Genomic DNA, 15,627 nt, shown 5'->3' with positions numbered 1-15,627 from the left:
TCATTTATGGTTAAACTCTGTTTTAACTCTTCAACTTATTTAGTGTTTGTTGCTGAAAGCTGATTGGTGTGGCATTTCTTCACTGTATAAAGATCAGGTGTCAATCACACAGGGGATGTAAATGTTTGAGTTTCTTTAGGTGACGCTCCTTCCTGTGTCTGTTTAGCCACGGAGGCTATCACTGCTCATGATGATGTTTGTTGACGTGAATTGAGAATGAAAACTTCTCTGCTCTCTAAATGTTGGATGAATATTTGTATCGAGGTATTTGTATGTTGTTGTTTCTCTTCCACATCATGGGTCTGAAGAAAGAAAGCACCAGATCTCCTTTATCCTCTATACTTTGTTCTCTTTGTGGACATTTGTACAGAAATATATAATCACATGTATCTGTTTATCCTGATCATAATCAATAAGGAGATTATTAATTATTGTCTTTTACATATCTGAGATTTAAACTGATTGTGTGGATGAAGTGAATCTGTAGACTTTACTGATGGGATGTGTGAACAAACTGAAGGTTTACATGATGAATAAACTAACATGAACAAAGTGTTTTCTTCTCTGTTTTCTCTCTGATACAATAATATTTATAATACAAATACAGGGTTTAATACATCTTGGTCAGTTGTGTGAAACTGTCAAAATTAATCTTTTAAGAAAAATAAACTTTGGAAAGTTGTTCTAAGAGATTGTTTTTATGTAGTTTGCTTTTGTTTATTTTGTTTATTTCAGCTGTACTCTGACGTTATTATGAGTCCAGTAAACTCTGATGTTTGACATGTTATTTAATAATTTTCTGGTTAATTCTCACTAATATGAGCTTGTGTTTCCGGTTACTAAAGTTCAGCTCTACTACAGTGTGTTTGGGTTGTTTTAATGTTAAAGCTTTTGTGTGATTAATTGAATATTGACACATATCAGTCAAATTAAAAACCTTACTGTATTGGAAGCATTTTTCTTTCCTAGTATAGCATGACAAAAAAATATATATGAATGTATCGGAGTTCAATGTTCTGCAAAATCTTTTTAGAAAACAAATGGATGCCACTTTTCTTGAACTTTTCTTCCAAAAGTTCGATCCCTCACATTTGAATAAAGTTTAGATCTTGAAGCAGAAATGTAAAACGGTACATAACAATACAATACAAAAGTCAATGTATAGTATTTCACCAAAAAGTCAAAAAGCTATAGTATAGCATGTCTGTCATGTCAACGTCTGTGTGTTTGCATGTGTCTTCCCTCTTGTTTTTCTTTCTCTTCCTCACTCTGTTTTCTCTCCAGGTGATTGAGATGATTGCTTTCCACCTGTGCTTGGAGTTGACCAATCAGCATTCAAGGCAGCCAATAAAAGGAGCACCCCTGAGGAGAGTCAAGTCTCTCTGCACACTGCTCTCTGATTGCTGATCTCCCTGCTGGTTGGCCTGTGGCTGTCGTTTTGTGTTTAGACTTGTATGTGGTTGGAGGTTGAGGACCTTAGGTAAGTTGGGGTACCCTGGACATTTTAACACACATGTTAACTTTGTATAGATACACAAGGTTTACTGGTTGGTGCCACCCGTGTATGGTTTTGTTAAGCACTTTTTTAGAGAAGAAGGGAAGGTCTTTTGTTTGTGTTTAAAGAACTAGAGGTAAGCTAGGCTTATTTAGGGCCCGAGCACCGACAGCGGCGAAGGCCCTATTGAAACTGAAGGAATTTTTCTTTCTTTCTTTCTTTCTTTCTTTTCTCGTAAAAATGAATTGCCTTTTTGAGGGGCTTAACATATTCAAAAACTCAAGATGTACAAAAAACTTCATTAGAGCCATACCCTAAACCCAACAGGAAGTCCGCCATTTTGATTTCAAAGTTCGAAATTAGTGCGATTTTGGCCATTTCCACGTCGTACTTTAACGAACTCCTCCTAGAGATTTCATCCGATCAACTTCAAACTCGGTCTGTGCCATCTTAAGATGTTAAAGATGAAAAGTTGTTAAAAGAAAAACTTTTCGTCATAGGGCGTGGCCGTGGCAGAGTGGCCATTTTGTGCGTTTCGCCGCCGAAACAGGAAGTGGGTGTAACTCGAGTGTACGTTGTCCGATTACCTCGAAACTTTTCAGGATTCATAAGAGTCCGACCCTGAGGAGAAATAAAGGCCGATATTTACTTAAAGTCATAGCGCCCCCTAGTGGCAACAGGAAGTAGGCCTAAAAGTCAAGGTGCTATACTTTAACGAACTCCTCCTGGAGATTTCATCCGATGGACTTCAAACTTGGTCTGTACCATCCCAACACCTTAACGATGAAAAGTTATTAAAAGAAAAACTTTTCGTCAGACGGTGTGGGCGTGGCGGCCATTTTGAGCGTTTAGCGATGAATAAAGAAGTTGTTGTAACTTGAGTGTACGTTGTCGTATCTGCCCAAAATTTCTCACGAATCACAAGGGTCCAGGCCTGAGGACACCTACAGGCCAAAATTGACTTTTGGTGATAGTGCCCCCCGCTGGCAACAGGAAATGCGCCTTATATGACAAACATCATCCGATTTACATGAAACTTAGAATGTGTGGTCTACATGTGATACTGAGCCGCCCCCTATAATATGACCACGCCCACTTACGCAGGCCACGCCCCCTTTCATAACATTTGGACTGTTTAAGGTAGAGTCTTGTGTGAGGTATCATTGAACTAAGCAGAGAGTTCCTTTTTAATTGGCGATGGTTTGACCAACCCCCTATGCTTTAGCCACGCCCCTTTTAACAGCTAATGAACCGTATGACGTAGAGTCTTGAGTGAGGTATCGTTGAACTCAGCAGGGAGTTCCCTTTTCATTGTTGACGATTTGCGGCATCTAAGCGCCGCGCAAATGCACAGTCGCAAGGATCGACGTCCGCCGGTAACCCTGACGCGCGCAGATGCGCGAGGGCCCATCCATCGCTGCTCGCAACTTTAATTTTGTTGGATGAATTTCTTTTTTTTTTGTTATACCTCTACATCCTACCTCAACACCTTTTGTGAACCATTTTTCATGTTGAGAATAATACTTTAATTTTAGATTTTACAATGACTGTCACTCGTTCGTGATTGTCATGTTGTTCTGTCTCTTAAATGGGACGTTACAGTATGGCATGTCGAAAAATCATTAAAAAAGTAATAAAGTCATAGTATATTGAAAAAAAGCCATAGTATTGAAGAAAGCCATAGTATTGAAGAAAGTCATAGTATTAAAAACAAACTCATAGTATTGAAAAAGTCCTAGTATAGTGTATCAAAAAGTCATAGTATATTGAAAAAAAGTCATAGTATGTCAAAGTAAACAAAGTGAAAAAAGTCATGGTATAGTATTGAAAAAAAGTCATAGTATGTCGAAAAAATGTCATAGTATTGATAAAAGTCATAGTATAATATTGTATTTCCTTGTTCCTTCCCTTCAGTGGGTGTAACCAACGTGGTGAAATCTGAGAGCTGACAGGCCCCGTTCACTGCAGAAACACATGCTGTTCAGAACGGGCGTTGTCACTGAGAACAGAAATGGCGCAGAAAGGAGTTCAGCTGGACAGGGAGACCTTCTCTTGTTCCATCTGTCTGGATCTACTGAAGGATCCGGTGTCTACTCCCTGTGGACACAACTACTGCATGAACTGTATTAAAAGCAACTGGGATAAAGAGGATCATAAGAACATCCACAGCTGTCCTCAGTGCAGGCAGACGTTCACACCGAGGCCTGTCCTGCTGAAAAACACCATGTTAGCAGATTTAGTGGAGGAGCTGAAGAAGACTGGACTCCAAGCTGCTCCTGCTGATCACTGCTATGCTGGAGCTCAAGATGTGGCCTGTGATTTCTGCACTGGGAGAAAACTGAAAGCACACAAATCGTGTTTGATGTGTCTTGTCTCTTACTGTGATCAACACCTCCAGCCTCATTATGATGTGGCTCCATTAAAGAAACACAAGCTGGTGGAGCCCTCCAAGAAGCTCCAGGAGAACATCTGCTCTCGTCATGATGAGGTGATGAAGATTTTCTGCCGTACTGATCAGCAGCTTATCTGTTATCTCTGCTTAATGGAGGAACATAAAGGCCACGACACAGTCTCAGCTGCAGCAGAAAGGACTGAGAGGCAGAAAAAGCTTGAGGGGAGCCGGCAAAACATCCAGCAAAGAATTCAGGACCGAGAGAAAGATGTGAAGCTCCTTCAACAGCAGGCGGAGGTTATCAATGACTCTGCTGATAAAGCAGTGGAGGACAGCGAGAAGATCTTCACTGATCTGATCTGTCTCATGGAGAAAAGAAGCTCTGATGTGAAGCAGCAGGTCAGAGCCCAGCAGCAAAGTGAAGTGAGTCGAGTCAAAGAGCTTCAGGAGAAGCTGGAGCAGGAGATCACTGAGCTGAAGAGGAAAGACGCTGAGCTGAAGAAGCTCTCACGCACAGAGGATCACAACCAGTTTCTACACAACTACCCCTCACTGTCACCACTCAGCCAATCTACATCCAGCATCCATATCCGTCCTCTGAGCTACTTTGAGGACATGACAGCGGCTGTGTCAGAAGTTAGAGATAAACTACAGGACGTTCTGAGAGAGAAGTGGACCAACTTCTCACCGACAAGGACTCTAGTGAACGTTTTACTGCCAGAACCCAAGAACAGAGCTGACTTCTTAAAATATTCATGTGAAATTACACTGGATCCAAACACAGCAAACGCACATCTGTTACTGTCTGAGGGGAACAGAAAAGCGACACGAATGAGACAACAGTCGTATTCTAGTCACCCAGACAGATTCACTGGATGTTTTCAGGTCCTGAGTAGAGAGAGTCTGACTGGACGTTGTTACTGTGAGGTGGAGAGGAGAGGGGAAGGAGTACGTGTAGCAGTAGCATACAAGAATATCAGCAGAGCAGGGGGGTCGAATGAATGTGGATTTGGACGAAATGACAAATCTTGGGCATTAGATTGTTACACTCATAGCGGATATACATTTTGGTACAACAATGTCGAAACTCTCATCTCAGGTCCTCGGTCCTCCAGAGTAGGAGTGTACCTGGATCACAGTGCAGGTATTCTGTCCTTCTACAGAGTCTCTGAAACCATGACTCTCCTCCACAGAGTCCAGACCACATTCACTCAGCCGCTCTATGCTGGACTTTATCTTTCTCCTGGAACCACTGCTGAGTTGTGTAAACTGAAATAGACAGAAGTCATGTAAGGGTTAAACTCAGTTTTAACTTTTCAACTTATTTAAAGTTTTTTTTATTTTTATTTTTTTTTTAAATATGGTATATTTATAAATAAAAAATTTAAAGCTGATGTTGAGTTTCTTTAGGTGTTCCTTCATGGGTGTAAGACACACAGACAATCCCCAGATCTCCTTTTATCCTCTATACTTTGTTCTCTTTGTAAAGAAATCTATAGTCACATTTGTTTAATTTGCATAATGAATAAGGAAATTATTCATTATTATCTTTTACATATCTGAAAATCAAACCCACTGTGTGGATGAAGTGAATCTGTACATAAATGTTTTTGGTGCTTGAATAAACTAACCTGAATAAAGTATGTTCTTGTCTTGATTCCAGGATTTCATACAGAGCTGATGGAGAAAATGTGAAACTGATATGAGATTATAACTGAGGCAGTTTTCTTCCTGAAACACCACAAAGTATAGTAGTCTCGGTCCTTTCTACTTTTCTCACTAAAACCGCTTTGTCACAGAGAAATGAGCAGAGTTTTCTATCACTTGTTGCTTTTTTACAACCAACCTTTTCTTTGTGAATGGAGTAAATAAACAGAATTGATAACACAGACTTAGAAGTCCTGAAACTCTTAAAACAACAGATAATGTGTAGTTGATTCTTTACTTTTGGTTTCCATGTCTTTCAACAGAATTCAAGAAGTCAGGCATTTTAATGTTTAACATCAAATCTCACATTCCCAAGTACTATATATATATCCATAACCTGAGAGCTGCAATTCTTCTCTTCTATGTTTCCCATGAGACTTGAATGCAGCACCAGTGTTACAGGGTGTGACTACTATGAACACACTGACACAGTGTAATATGACGTCTATTTAAATGTCACTTTACTGATGTTTAAAGTTTGGACAGGACTTCCTGCAGTGAACGTCCCAGCATGTTATAAGGTGAAATATATAAACTGATGCAGGACACAAGAGGGCGCCTTCATCCTGCTAACCAGGGATGTAGTGGAGGTTGAAGCTTCTCAACTCACTTTATCAGCATATTTTACTTAAAAACATGTTTTTTCTCTGAGCAGAGTATGAGGGCGTTCCCTGACAGTAGCTAGGTAAGGACTACTAGCCAGTCAGAAGCAGAGTATGAGGGCGTTCCCTGACAGTAGCTAGGTAAGGACTACTAGCCAGTCAGAAGCAGAGTATGAGGGCGTGACCTGACAATACCTAGGTAAGGACTACTAGCCAGTCAGAAGCAGAGTATGAGGGCGAGCCCTGAGAGTACCTAGGTAAGGACTACTAGCCAGTCAGAAGCAGAGTAAAGGCTGGACTACAGTAGAGCTGTTTGGAGCAGTTTGTGAACAGTGTTTTCTGTTGGAGATGGTAAGTCCCTTTGGGGGGGGACTTTGGGCTTTTTTACTTTGTAAACCTATAACATGCACAAAAAAGATATATAACAATAAAGGAAAGGGGAAAAGCCAAAAAGCATATGAGCAGTTTAAAAATATAGTCAGTTCTCTGTGTTTTAAGTCGGCCATCAATCACAGTTCCAACACATTTAAAACTCTTAAACATTTCTGGGGATACAGTAATAATCAAATGTTGAAGCTTATCAGGAGTGCGTTGTGTGTTTCTTGATAAGACAATTTCTATGTTTACCTTAATGAATTAAACACACCCTCCCCACACCTCTGCTGCAGAGATATGACATGATTAAAATATGTACAACCTTTTGCAGAGTCCCCCTGACACAGAAGGCCAACCAGTACCACATCGTCAGCACACTGTAGGAAGTTAAAGAGTCAGGGTTGGATTTTACACTTAGTGGTTTACAGAGAAAATAACAAAGGTGATAACATGGCACCTTGTGATGCACCTGTGTTCAGAGTACTCATCTCTGATACTTTTCACACAAATTCTCTAGGATTTCCTCATTTAAACTTGTGAGAAGATTATTATACAGCAATTTAAGTTGTTTATCACAGTTTAGTTTGATAACTTCCTGTTGTCAGTCAGGTATTTTTGAACCAGTAAAGGAAAAGTTAACAGACTTTGAAGAAGAGTTAGAGAAATACAGAACCATCACCAAAACCTGGGGAGCCAAGAAGTAATTTTACAACTTAAAACTTCATGTTTTCAGATGTGGAGCAGGTTTTAACTGATGATCAAAGTCCAAACTCAAAATGCATCTCCTCTTCCTGGAAGGTACTAAAGCTTTATAATCGCTCGCTGTGTTGTGTAATATCAATAAAGCTGAACCTTGGACCTGAAGGACTTGATAAGCCAGTCACAGATCAGTCACAGTCAGACAGTTTTTGTTACAGAGAGGTGAGATGGCGCAGAAAGGAGTTCAGCTGGACCGGGAAACCTTCTCTTGTTCCATCTGTCTGGATCTACTCAATGATCCCGTGACTACTTCCTGTGGACACAACTACTGCATGAACTGTATTAAAAGCCACTGGGATGGAGAGGACCGTAAGAATATCTACAGCTGTCCTCAGTGCAGGCAGACGTTTACACCGAGGCCTGTCTTGCTGAAAAACACCATGTTAGCAGATTTAGTGGAGGAGCTGAAGAAGACTGGACTCCAAGCTGCTCCTGCTGATCACTGCTATGCTGGAGCTCAAGATGTGGCCTGTGATTTTTGCACTGGGAGAAAACTAAAAGCCATCAAGTCCTGTCTGGTCTGTTTGGCCTCTTACTGTGACCAACACCTCCAGGCTCATTATGATGTTCCTCAATTAAAGAAACACAAGCTGGTGGAGCCCTCCAAGAAGCTCCAGGATAATGTCTGCTCTCGTCATGATGAGGTGATGAAGATTTTCTGCCGTACTGATCAGCAGCTTATCTGTTATCTCTGCTTAATGGAGGAACATAAAGGCCACGACACAGTCTCAGCTGCAGCAGAAAGGACTGAGAGGCAGAAAAAGCTCATGGGGAGTCAACAAAACATCCAGCAGAGAATCCAGGACAGAGAGAAAGATGTGAAGCTGCTTCAACAGCAGGTAGAGGCGATCAATGACTCTGCTGATAAAGCAGTGGAGGACAGCGAGAAGATCTTCTCTGAGCTGATCTGTCTCATGGAGAAAAGAAGCTCTGATGTGAAGCAGCAGGTCAGATCCCAGCAGCAAAGTGAAGTGAGTCGAGTCAAAGAGCTTCAGGAGAAGCTGGAGCAGGAGATCACTGAGCTGAAGAGGAAACATGCTGAGCTGAAGAAGCTCTCACACACAGAGGATCACAACCAGTTTCTACACAACTACCCCTCACTGTCACCAGTCAGCCAATCTACATCCAGCATCGATATCTGTCCTCTGAGCTACTTCGAGGACGTTACAGTGGCCGTGTTAGAAGTCAGAGATAAACTACAGGACGTTCTGAGAGAGAAGTGGACAAACGTCTTACTTGCAGGGACTGAAGTGGATGATTCACTGCCACAACCAGAACCCAAGACCAGAGCTGACTTCCTAAAATATTCACGTGAAATCACATTGGACCCAAACACAGCATACATACATCTGTTATTATCTGAGGGGAACAGAAAAGCAACAAGAATGAGACAACAACAGTCTTATTCTAGTCAGCCAGACAGATTTATTGGATGTTCTCAGGTCCTGAGTAGAGAGAGTCTGACTGGACGTTGTTACTGGGAGGTGGAGAGGAGAGGAGTAGGAATTTGTGTAGCAGTTGCATACAAGAATATCAGTAGAGCAGGGAGCTGGTATGAATGTGTATTTGGATTGAATGACAAATCATGGGCGTTACGTTGTGACAAAAATAGTTATTCACTTTGGTACAACAATGTCCAAACTCTGATCTCAGGTCCTGTGTCCTCTAGAATAGGAGTGTACCTGGATCACAGTGCAGGTATTCTCTCTTTCTACAGCGTCTCTGAAACCATGACTCTCCTCCACAGAGTCCAGATTACATTCAGTCAGCCGCTCTATGCTGGACTGCGGCTTTATTATTCTCCTGGAGGAACTGCTGAGTTTTGTAAACTGAAATAGACAGAAGTCATTTTTAGGGTTAATCTCTGTCTCCATGTTTTTAGTTGAGAGATGATTGGTGTGGCATTTCTTCACTGCTCATGATGATGTTTGTTGACCTGAACTGAGAATGAAAACTTCTCTGCTCTCTAAATGTTTGATGAATATTTGTATCGATGTATTTGTATGTTGTTGTTTCTCTTCCACAACATGTGTCTGAAGAGAGAAATCACCAGACCTCCTTTATCCTCTATACTTTGTTCTCTTTATGGACGTTTGTACAGAAATATGTAATCACATGTATCTGTTTATCCTGATCATAATCAAAGAGATTTTTCATTATTGTCTTTTATGGGATTATTTTCTCCGGAAACCATCACCTTATCGTGGTGGAGAGTTTTTTGTGTCCCTATGAACCTGAGGGCTGTGTTGTCTGGAGCTTGGTGCTCCTGGTAGGGTCTCCTATGGCACAGTGGTCTTAGATGAGGGGCCAGAAAAAGAATGGTTCAAAAACCCTATGAGTAAACGAGGAAGAGGTAGAGTTACCCTGCCCGGAGGAAGCCCAGGGCCCCTGTCTGGAGCCAGGCCCAGATGGAGGGCTCGTCAGCATGCGCCTGGTGGCTGGGTTTGCCACAGAACCCGGCTGGGCACAACCTGAAGAAGCAACGTGTCACCTCCCTCTCCATCCCATGGGCCCACCACCTGTGGGGTCAGGGGTCGGGTGTGCTGCCACACGGGTGGCAGTGAAGGTCAGGGGCCTCGACGGACCAGACCTGGGCAGCAGAGGCTGGCTCTGGGAACGTGGAACATCACCTCTCTGTTGGGGAAGGAGCCGGAACTTGTGCAGGAGGTAAAACTCTACCAATCAGATCTGGTTGGGCTTACCTCTACATACAGTCTCGTTTCTGGAACCATACTCCTGGATAAGGGTTGGGCTCTTTTCTTCTCTGGAGTTGCCCAGGGTGTGAGGCGCTGGGCGGGTGTGGGTATGCTCACAAGCCCCCCGGCTGAGTGCCGCTACGTTGGAGTTTACCCCGGTTGATGAGAGGGTCGCCTCCCCATGCCTGCGGGTTGGGGGGGGAAACTCTGACTGTTGGTTGTGCATATGCACCAAACAAGGGCTTGGAGTATTCAGCCTTCTTGGAGACCTTGAATGGAGTCCTGCATGGGGCTCCAGTGGGGGACTCCATAGTTCTGCTGGGGGACTTCAACGCACACGTGGGCGATGATGGAGACACCTGGAGAGGCGTGATTGGGAGGAACGGCCTCCCTGATCTAAACCCGAGTGCTTGTTCATTGTTGGACTTCTGTGCTAGTCATGGGTTGTCTATAACGAACACCATGTTCGAACATAGGGATGCTCATAAGTGTACTTGGTACCAGAGCAGCCTAGGCCAAAGGTCAATGATCGATTTTATAATCGTTTCATCTGATCTGAGGCCGTATGTTTTGGACACTCGCGTTAAGAGAGGGGCGGAAACCGATGGAGTGCCTACTCAAGGTAGGGAATGAGTCCTTACCCCAAGTGAAGGAGTTTAAATACCTTGGAGTCTTGTTCGCGAGTGAGGGGACAACGGAGCGGGAGATTGGTCGGAGAATCGGCTTAGCGGGGGTGGTATTACATTCAATTTATCGCACCGTTGTGACGAAAAGAGAGCTGAGGCAGAAGGCAAAGCTCTCGATCTACCGGTCAGTTTTTGTTCCTACCCTCACCTATGGTCATGAAGGCTGGGTCATGACCAAAAGAACCAGATCCAGGGTAAAAGCGGCTGAAATGGGTTTCCTCAGGAGGGTGGCTGGCGTCTCCCTTAGAGATAGGGTGAGAAGCTCAGTCATCCGTGAGGAGCTCGGAGTAGAGCCGCTGCTCCTTTGCGTCGAAAGGAGCCAGTTGAGGTGGTTTAGGCATCTGGTGAGGATGCCCCCTGGGCGCCTCCTTAGGGAGGTGTTCCAGGCACGTCCAGCTGGGAGGAGGCCTCGGGGAAGACCCAGGACTAGGTGGAGGGATTATATCGCCAACCTGGCCTGGGAATGCCTCAGGATCCCCCAGTCGGAGCTGGTTAATGTAGATCGGGAAAGGGAAGTTTGGGGTCCCCTGCTGGAGCTGCTGCCCCGCGACCCAACACAGGATAAGCAGATGAAGATGGATGGTCTTTTACAAACTGAGATTCAAACAAACTTATTGTATGGATGAAGTGAATCTGTACATGAAATCATTAAACAGACTTTACTAATGTGATGATTGAACAAACTGAAGGTTTACATGATGAATAAACTAACATGAACAAAGTATTTCCATCTTGTCTTTATTCCAGGGTTTCATACGAAGCTGACGGGGAGTAAATTAAACTGATATGAGAGTATAACTGAGGCAGTTTCTCTAATGAAACACCACAAAGTACAGTCTTTATTCAATACTTATAGCATATACAGAGCCAGCATATTTCCACATATAAATGGATGCATTAAGGTTTTATTTAAACTAAACCAGAGCAGTGATTGTTGGAACAGTGGAAAGAAAAAAACAAACAAACAGAACCTATTTCTCTAGAGGCACACAGACTCACCACAGCTCTTTATTAACAAGCTACCGCAGAACGTCTACCCTGGGTGTAACCTCCCTGTGGGTCTTTGTCCAGCACAACCTAAAGTTGCCACAGAGATAACCACCCTCTCGGCAGGGGCGTAGCACAAAATTCTGGGCCCTGTAGAAATGCATTCTCTATGGGCCCCTCCCCACATCCACAGCTATTCATTCTAGCATGGTTTTAGGCCCTCTTCACATGAGGGCCCTGGGTACTCAGTCCCATTTCCACCCCCAGTCTGACAGCCATGCCTCTCGGTAATAATGTGGGGTTTAAAGCAACACTAGAGAACTAGCTTCAGTCTCCCTACAGGTTGGAAGCGGAATTGTACATTACATTATGAAAATTTGCCAGATCGGGCAGCGCGAGCTGTAGTTCCAATGAGACAACCTGTAGGGGGAAAACTTCTCTAGTGTTGCTTTAACAAACACACCAGTCTTGTTTTCTCAAATCTAGTGGCCAACCACACATGCCAACATTTAACAACACACTTAAGAGTTTCATGAAAGTCAGCTAGTGAAAGGCTAAAGTGAAGAGATAAGTTTTAGCTTTCTTTTAAAAATATTACTTCTGGGACTTTTATCAAATAATATTACTTCATTATATTTTTCAACAGTATTTGTAGTTTCATTACCTTTGCAGCAGTGATTAATTTAATGTATAGTGTATTTAAATTATTGTAACCAACAAAGGGTTTCATTATGATGAATTACAGGACAACTCAGTCATTCTGAAAACTGTGGAGTCATTTTCAAAAGCTCTGATTATAACAAGAGTTTTTAAATAGGAAATGAGCTCTACTGTAAACAAGTCTTCACTCACAGACACACACACACACACATCTCTCCCACAGCGATCCTCTTCCTGGAATGAACAAAAGCTTGATAAGCCCTCCCTTCTCCTCCTGCTCTCCAACAGCAAGCTCCGCTCTGTCTGTATTTCCTTGTTCCTTCCCTTCAGTAGGTGTAACCAACGTAGTGAAATCTGAGAGCTGACACACCCTGTGCACTGCAGAATGACTTGCTGTTCAGAACACAGCTCAGACTAGTTTCACTTCTCAGGAAGTGAGATTCAGACGAGCAGAAATGGCACAGAAAGGAGTTCAGCTGGACCGGGAGCTCTTCTCTTGTTCCATCTGTCTGGATACACTGAAGGATCCGGTGACTACTTGTTGTGGACACAACTACTGCATGAACTGTATTAAAAGCCACTGGGATGAAGAGGATCATAAGAAGAGCCATAGCTGTCCTCAGTGCAAGCAGACGTTCACACCGAGGCCTGTCCTGCTGAAAAACACCATGTTAGCAGATTTAGTGGAGGAGCTGAAGAAGACTAGACTCCAAGTTGCTCCTGCTGATCACTGCTATGCTGGAGCTGAAGATGTGGCCTGTGATGTCTGCACTGGGAGGAAACTAAAATCTCTCAAATCCTGTCTGGTGTGTCTGATGTCCTATTGTGACCAACACCTCCAGCTTCATTATGATGTTCCTCAACTAAAGAAACACAAGCTGGTGGAGCCCTCCAAGAAGCTCCAGGAGAACGTCTGCTCTCGTCATGATGAGGTGATGAAGATGTTCTGTCGTACTGATCAGCAGCTTATCTGTTATCTCTGCTCTGTGGATGAACATAAAGGCCACGACACAGTCTCAGCTGCAGCAGAAAGGACTGAGAGGCAGAAAAAGCTCGAGGGGAGTCGACAAAACATCCAGCAGAGAATCCAGGACAGAGAGAAAGATGTGAAGCTACTTCAACAGCAGGTGGAGGCGATCAATGAATCTGCTGATAAAGCAGTGGAGGACAGCGAGAAGATCTTCACTGAGCTGATCTGTCTCATGGAGAAAAGAAGCTCTGATGTGAAGCAGCAGGTCAGATCCCAGCAGAAAAGTGAAGTGAGTCGAGTCAAAGAGCTTCAGGAGAAGCTGGAGCAGGAGATCACTGAGCTGAAGAGGAAAGACGCTGAGCTGAAGAAGCTCTCACACACAGAGGATCACAACCAGTTTCTACAGAACTACCCCTTATTGTCACGACTCAGCCAATCAACATCCAGCATCCATATCAGTCCTCTGAGCTACTTTGAGGATGTGACAGCGGCCATGTCAGAAGTCAGAGATAAACTACAGGACGTCCTGAGAGAGAAGTGGACAAACGTCTCACTGACAGGGACTGAAGTGGATGTTTCACTGCCACAACCAGAACCCAAAACCAGAGCTGACTTCTTAAAATATTCACGTGACATCACACTGGATCCAAACACAGCACACACACTGCTGTTATTATCTGATGGGAACAGAAAAGCAACATACATGAGTCAACATCAGCTTTATTCTAGTCACCCAGACAGATTCACTGATTATCCTCAGGTCCTGAGTAGAGAGAGTCTGACTGGACGTTGTTACTGGGAGGTGGAGAAGAGAGAGAGAGGAGACGTTTCTGTAGCAGTCGCATACAAGAATATCAGCAGAGCAGAGAGATTGAATGAATGTTTGTTTGGACAAAATGACAAATCCTGGGCTTTAGACAGTTACATTAACTTGTGTATGTACAACAATGTCAAAACTTCCGTCTCAGGTTCTGTGTCCTCCAGAGTAGGAGTGTACCTGGATCACAGTGCAGGTATTCTGTCCTTCTACAGCGTCTCTGAAACCATGACTCTCCTCCACAGAGTCCAGACCACATTCACTCAGCCGCTCTATGCTGGACTTTATCTTTATTCTGGAGCCTCTGCTGAGTTGTGTAAACTGAAATAGACAGAAATCATTTAATGGTTAAACTCTGTTTTAACTCTTCAACTTATTTAGTCTCCATGTTTGTTGCTGAGAGCTGATTGTTGTGACATTCCTTCACTGCACAAAGATCAGCTGTCAGTCAAACATTATGGGATGTCCTTTGACATCTGGTCATTAGTTGTTGTGTAAATGTTTGAGTTTCTTTAGGTGACTCCTTCCTGTGTCTGTTTAGCCACGGAGACAAACATCATCCTGAGCAGTGATGCTCAGGATGATGTTTGTTGACCTGAACTGAGAATGAAAACTTCTCTGCTCTCTAAATGTTGAATATTTGTATCGATGTATTTGTATGTTATTGTTTCTCTTCCACATCATGGGTCTGAAGACAGAAAGCACCAGATCTCCTTTATCCTCTATACTTTGTTCTCTTTGTAAAGAAATCTATAATTACATGTATCTCTTTTTATACTGATCATAATCAATAAGGAGATTATTCATTATTGTCTTAAACATATCTGAGATTTAAACTGATTGTGTGGATGAATCTGTACATAAACATTATTGAACAGACTTTACTGATGGGATGTATGGACTAACTAAATGTTTTTGATGATGAATAAACTAACATGAACAAAGTATTTTCTTCTTGTCTTGATTCCAGGGTTTCCTACAAAGCTGATGGAGAAAATGTGAAACTGATCTGAGATTATAACTGAGGTAGTTTTCTATCACTTGTTGCTTTTAACAACCAACCTTTTCTTTGTGAACCGAGTTAATAAACAGGATTGATAACACAGACTTAAAAGTCCTGACACTCATAAAATAACATATAATGTGTAGTTGATTCTTTACTTTTGGTTTCCACGTTGTTTCAGCAGAATTCAAGAAGTCAGAGACATTTTAATGTTTAGCCTCAAATCTTACATTCCCAAATACTATATACAACCTGAGAGCTGCAATTCTTCTCTCCCATGTTTCCCATGAGACTTGAATGCAGCACCAGCGTTACAGGGTGTGACTATGAACACACTGACACAGTGTAATATGACGTCTATTTAAATGTGTCTTTACTGATGTTTAAAGTTTTGGACAGGTCTTCCTGCAGTGAACATCCCAGCAGGTTAACAAGTGATGCAGGACACAAGAGGGCGCCTTCATCCTGATAACCTGAG

The 15,627-nt window shown here is 42.9% G+C and overlaps 3 protein-coding genes across 3 annotated transcripts; all 3 read left to right on the top strand.

Annotated features, from left to right (window-relative positions):
- The first annotated feature begins 1,383 nt into the window (after positions 1-1,383).
- Positions 1,384-5,544, top strand: LOC120568010 (tripartite motif-containing protein 16-like). The gene is made up of 2 exons (XM_039815183.1): positions 1,384-1,480; positions 3,410-5,544. Exon 2 carries the CDS (start codon positions 3,507-3,509, stop codon positions 5,163-5,165), a length of 1,659 nt encoding a protein of 552 aa, XP_039671117.1. The 5' UTR covers positions 1,384-1,480; positions 3,410-3,506; the 3' UTR covers positions 5,166-5,544.
- Positions 5,545-7,494: 1,950 nt separating this feature from the next.
- Positions 7,495-10,195, top strand: LOC120568013 (tripartite motif-containing protein 16-like). Its single transcript, XM_039815190.1, has one exon. It carries the CDS (start codon positions 7,498-7,500, stop codon positions 9,166-9,168), a length of 1,671 nt encoding a protein of 556 aa, XP_039671124.1. The 5' UTR covers positions 7,495-7,497; the 3' UTR covers positions 9,169-10,195.
- A 2,534-nt stretch (positions 10,196-12,729) lies between these two features.
- Positions 12,730-15,093, top strand: LOC120568009 (tripartite motif-containing protein 16-like). The gene has a single exon (XM_039815182.1). It carries the CDS (start codon positions 12,815-12,817, stop codon positions 14,474-14,476), a length of 1,662 nt encoding a protein of 553 aa, XP_039671116.1. The 5' UTR covers positions 12,730-12,814; the 3' UTR covers positions 14,477-15,093.
- Positions 15,094-15,627: the final 534 nt, after the last annotated feature.

This window comes from Perca fluviatilis, chromosome 11, assembly GCF_010015445.1.
Source record: "Perca fluviatilis chromosome 11, GENO_Pfluv_1.0, whole genome shotgun sequence".
Classification (NCBI taxonomy): domain Eukaryota; kingdom Metazoa; phylum Chordata; class Actinopteri; order Perciformes; family Percidae; genus Perca; species Perca fluviatilis.
The sequence above is the reverse complement of the archived record's forward strand: the minus strand, read 5'-3'. Positions and strand labels throughout refer to the sequence as shown.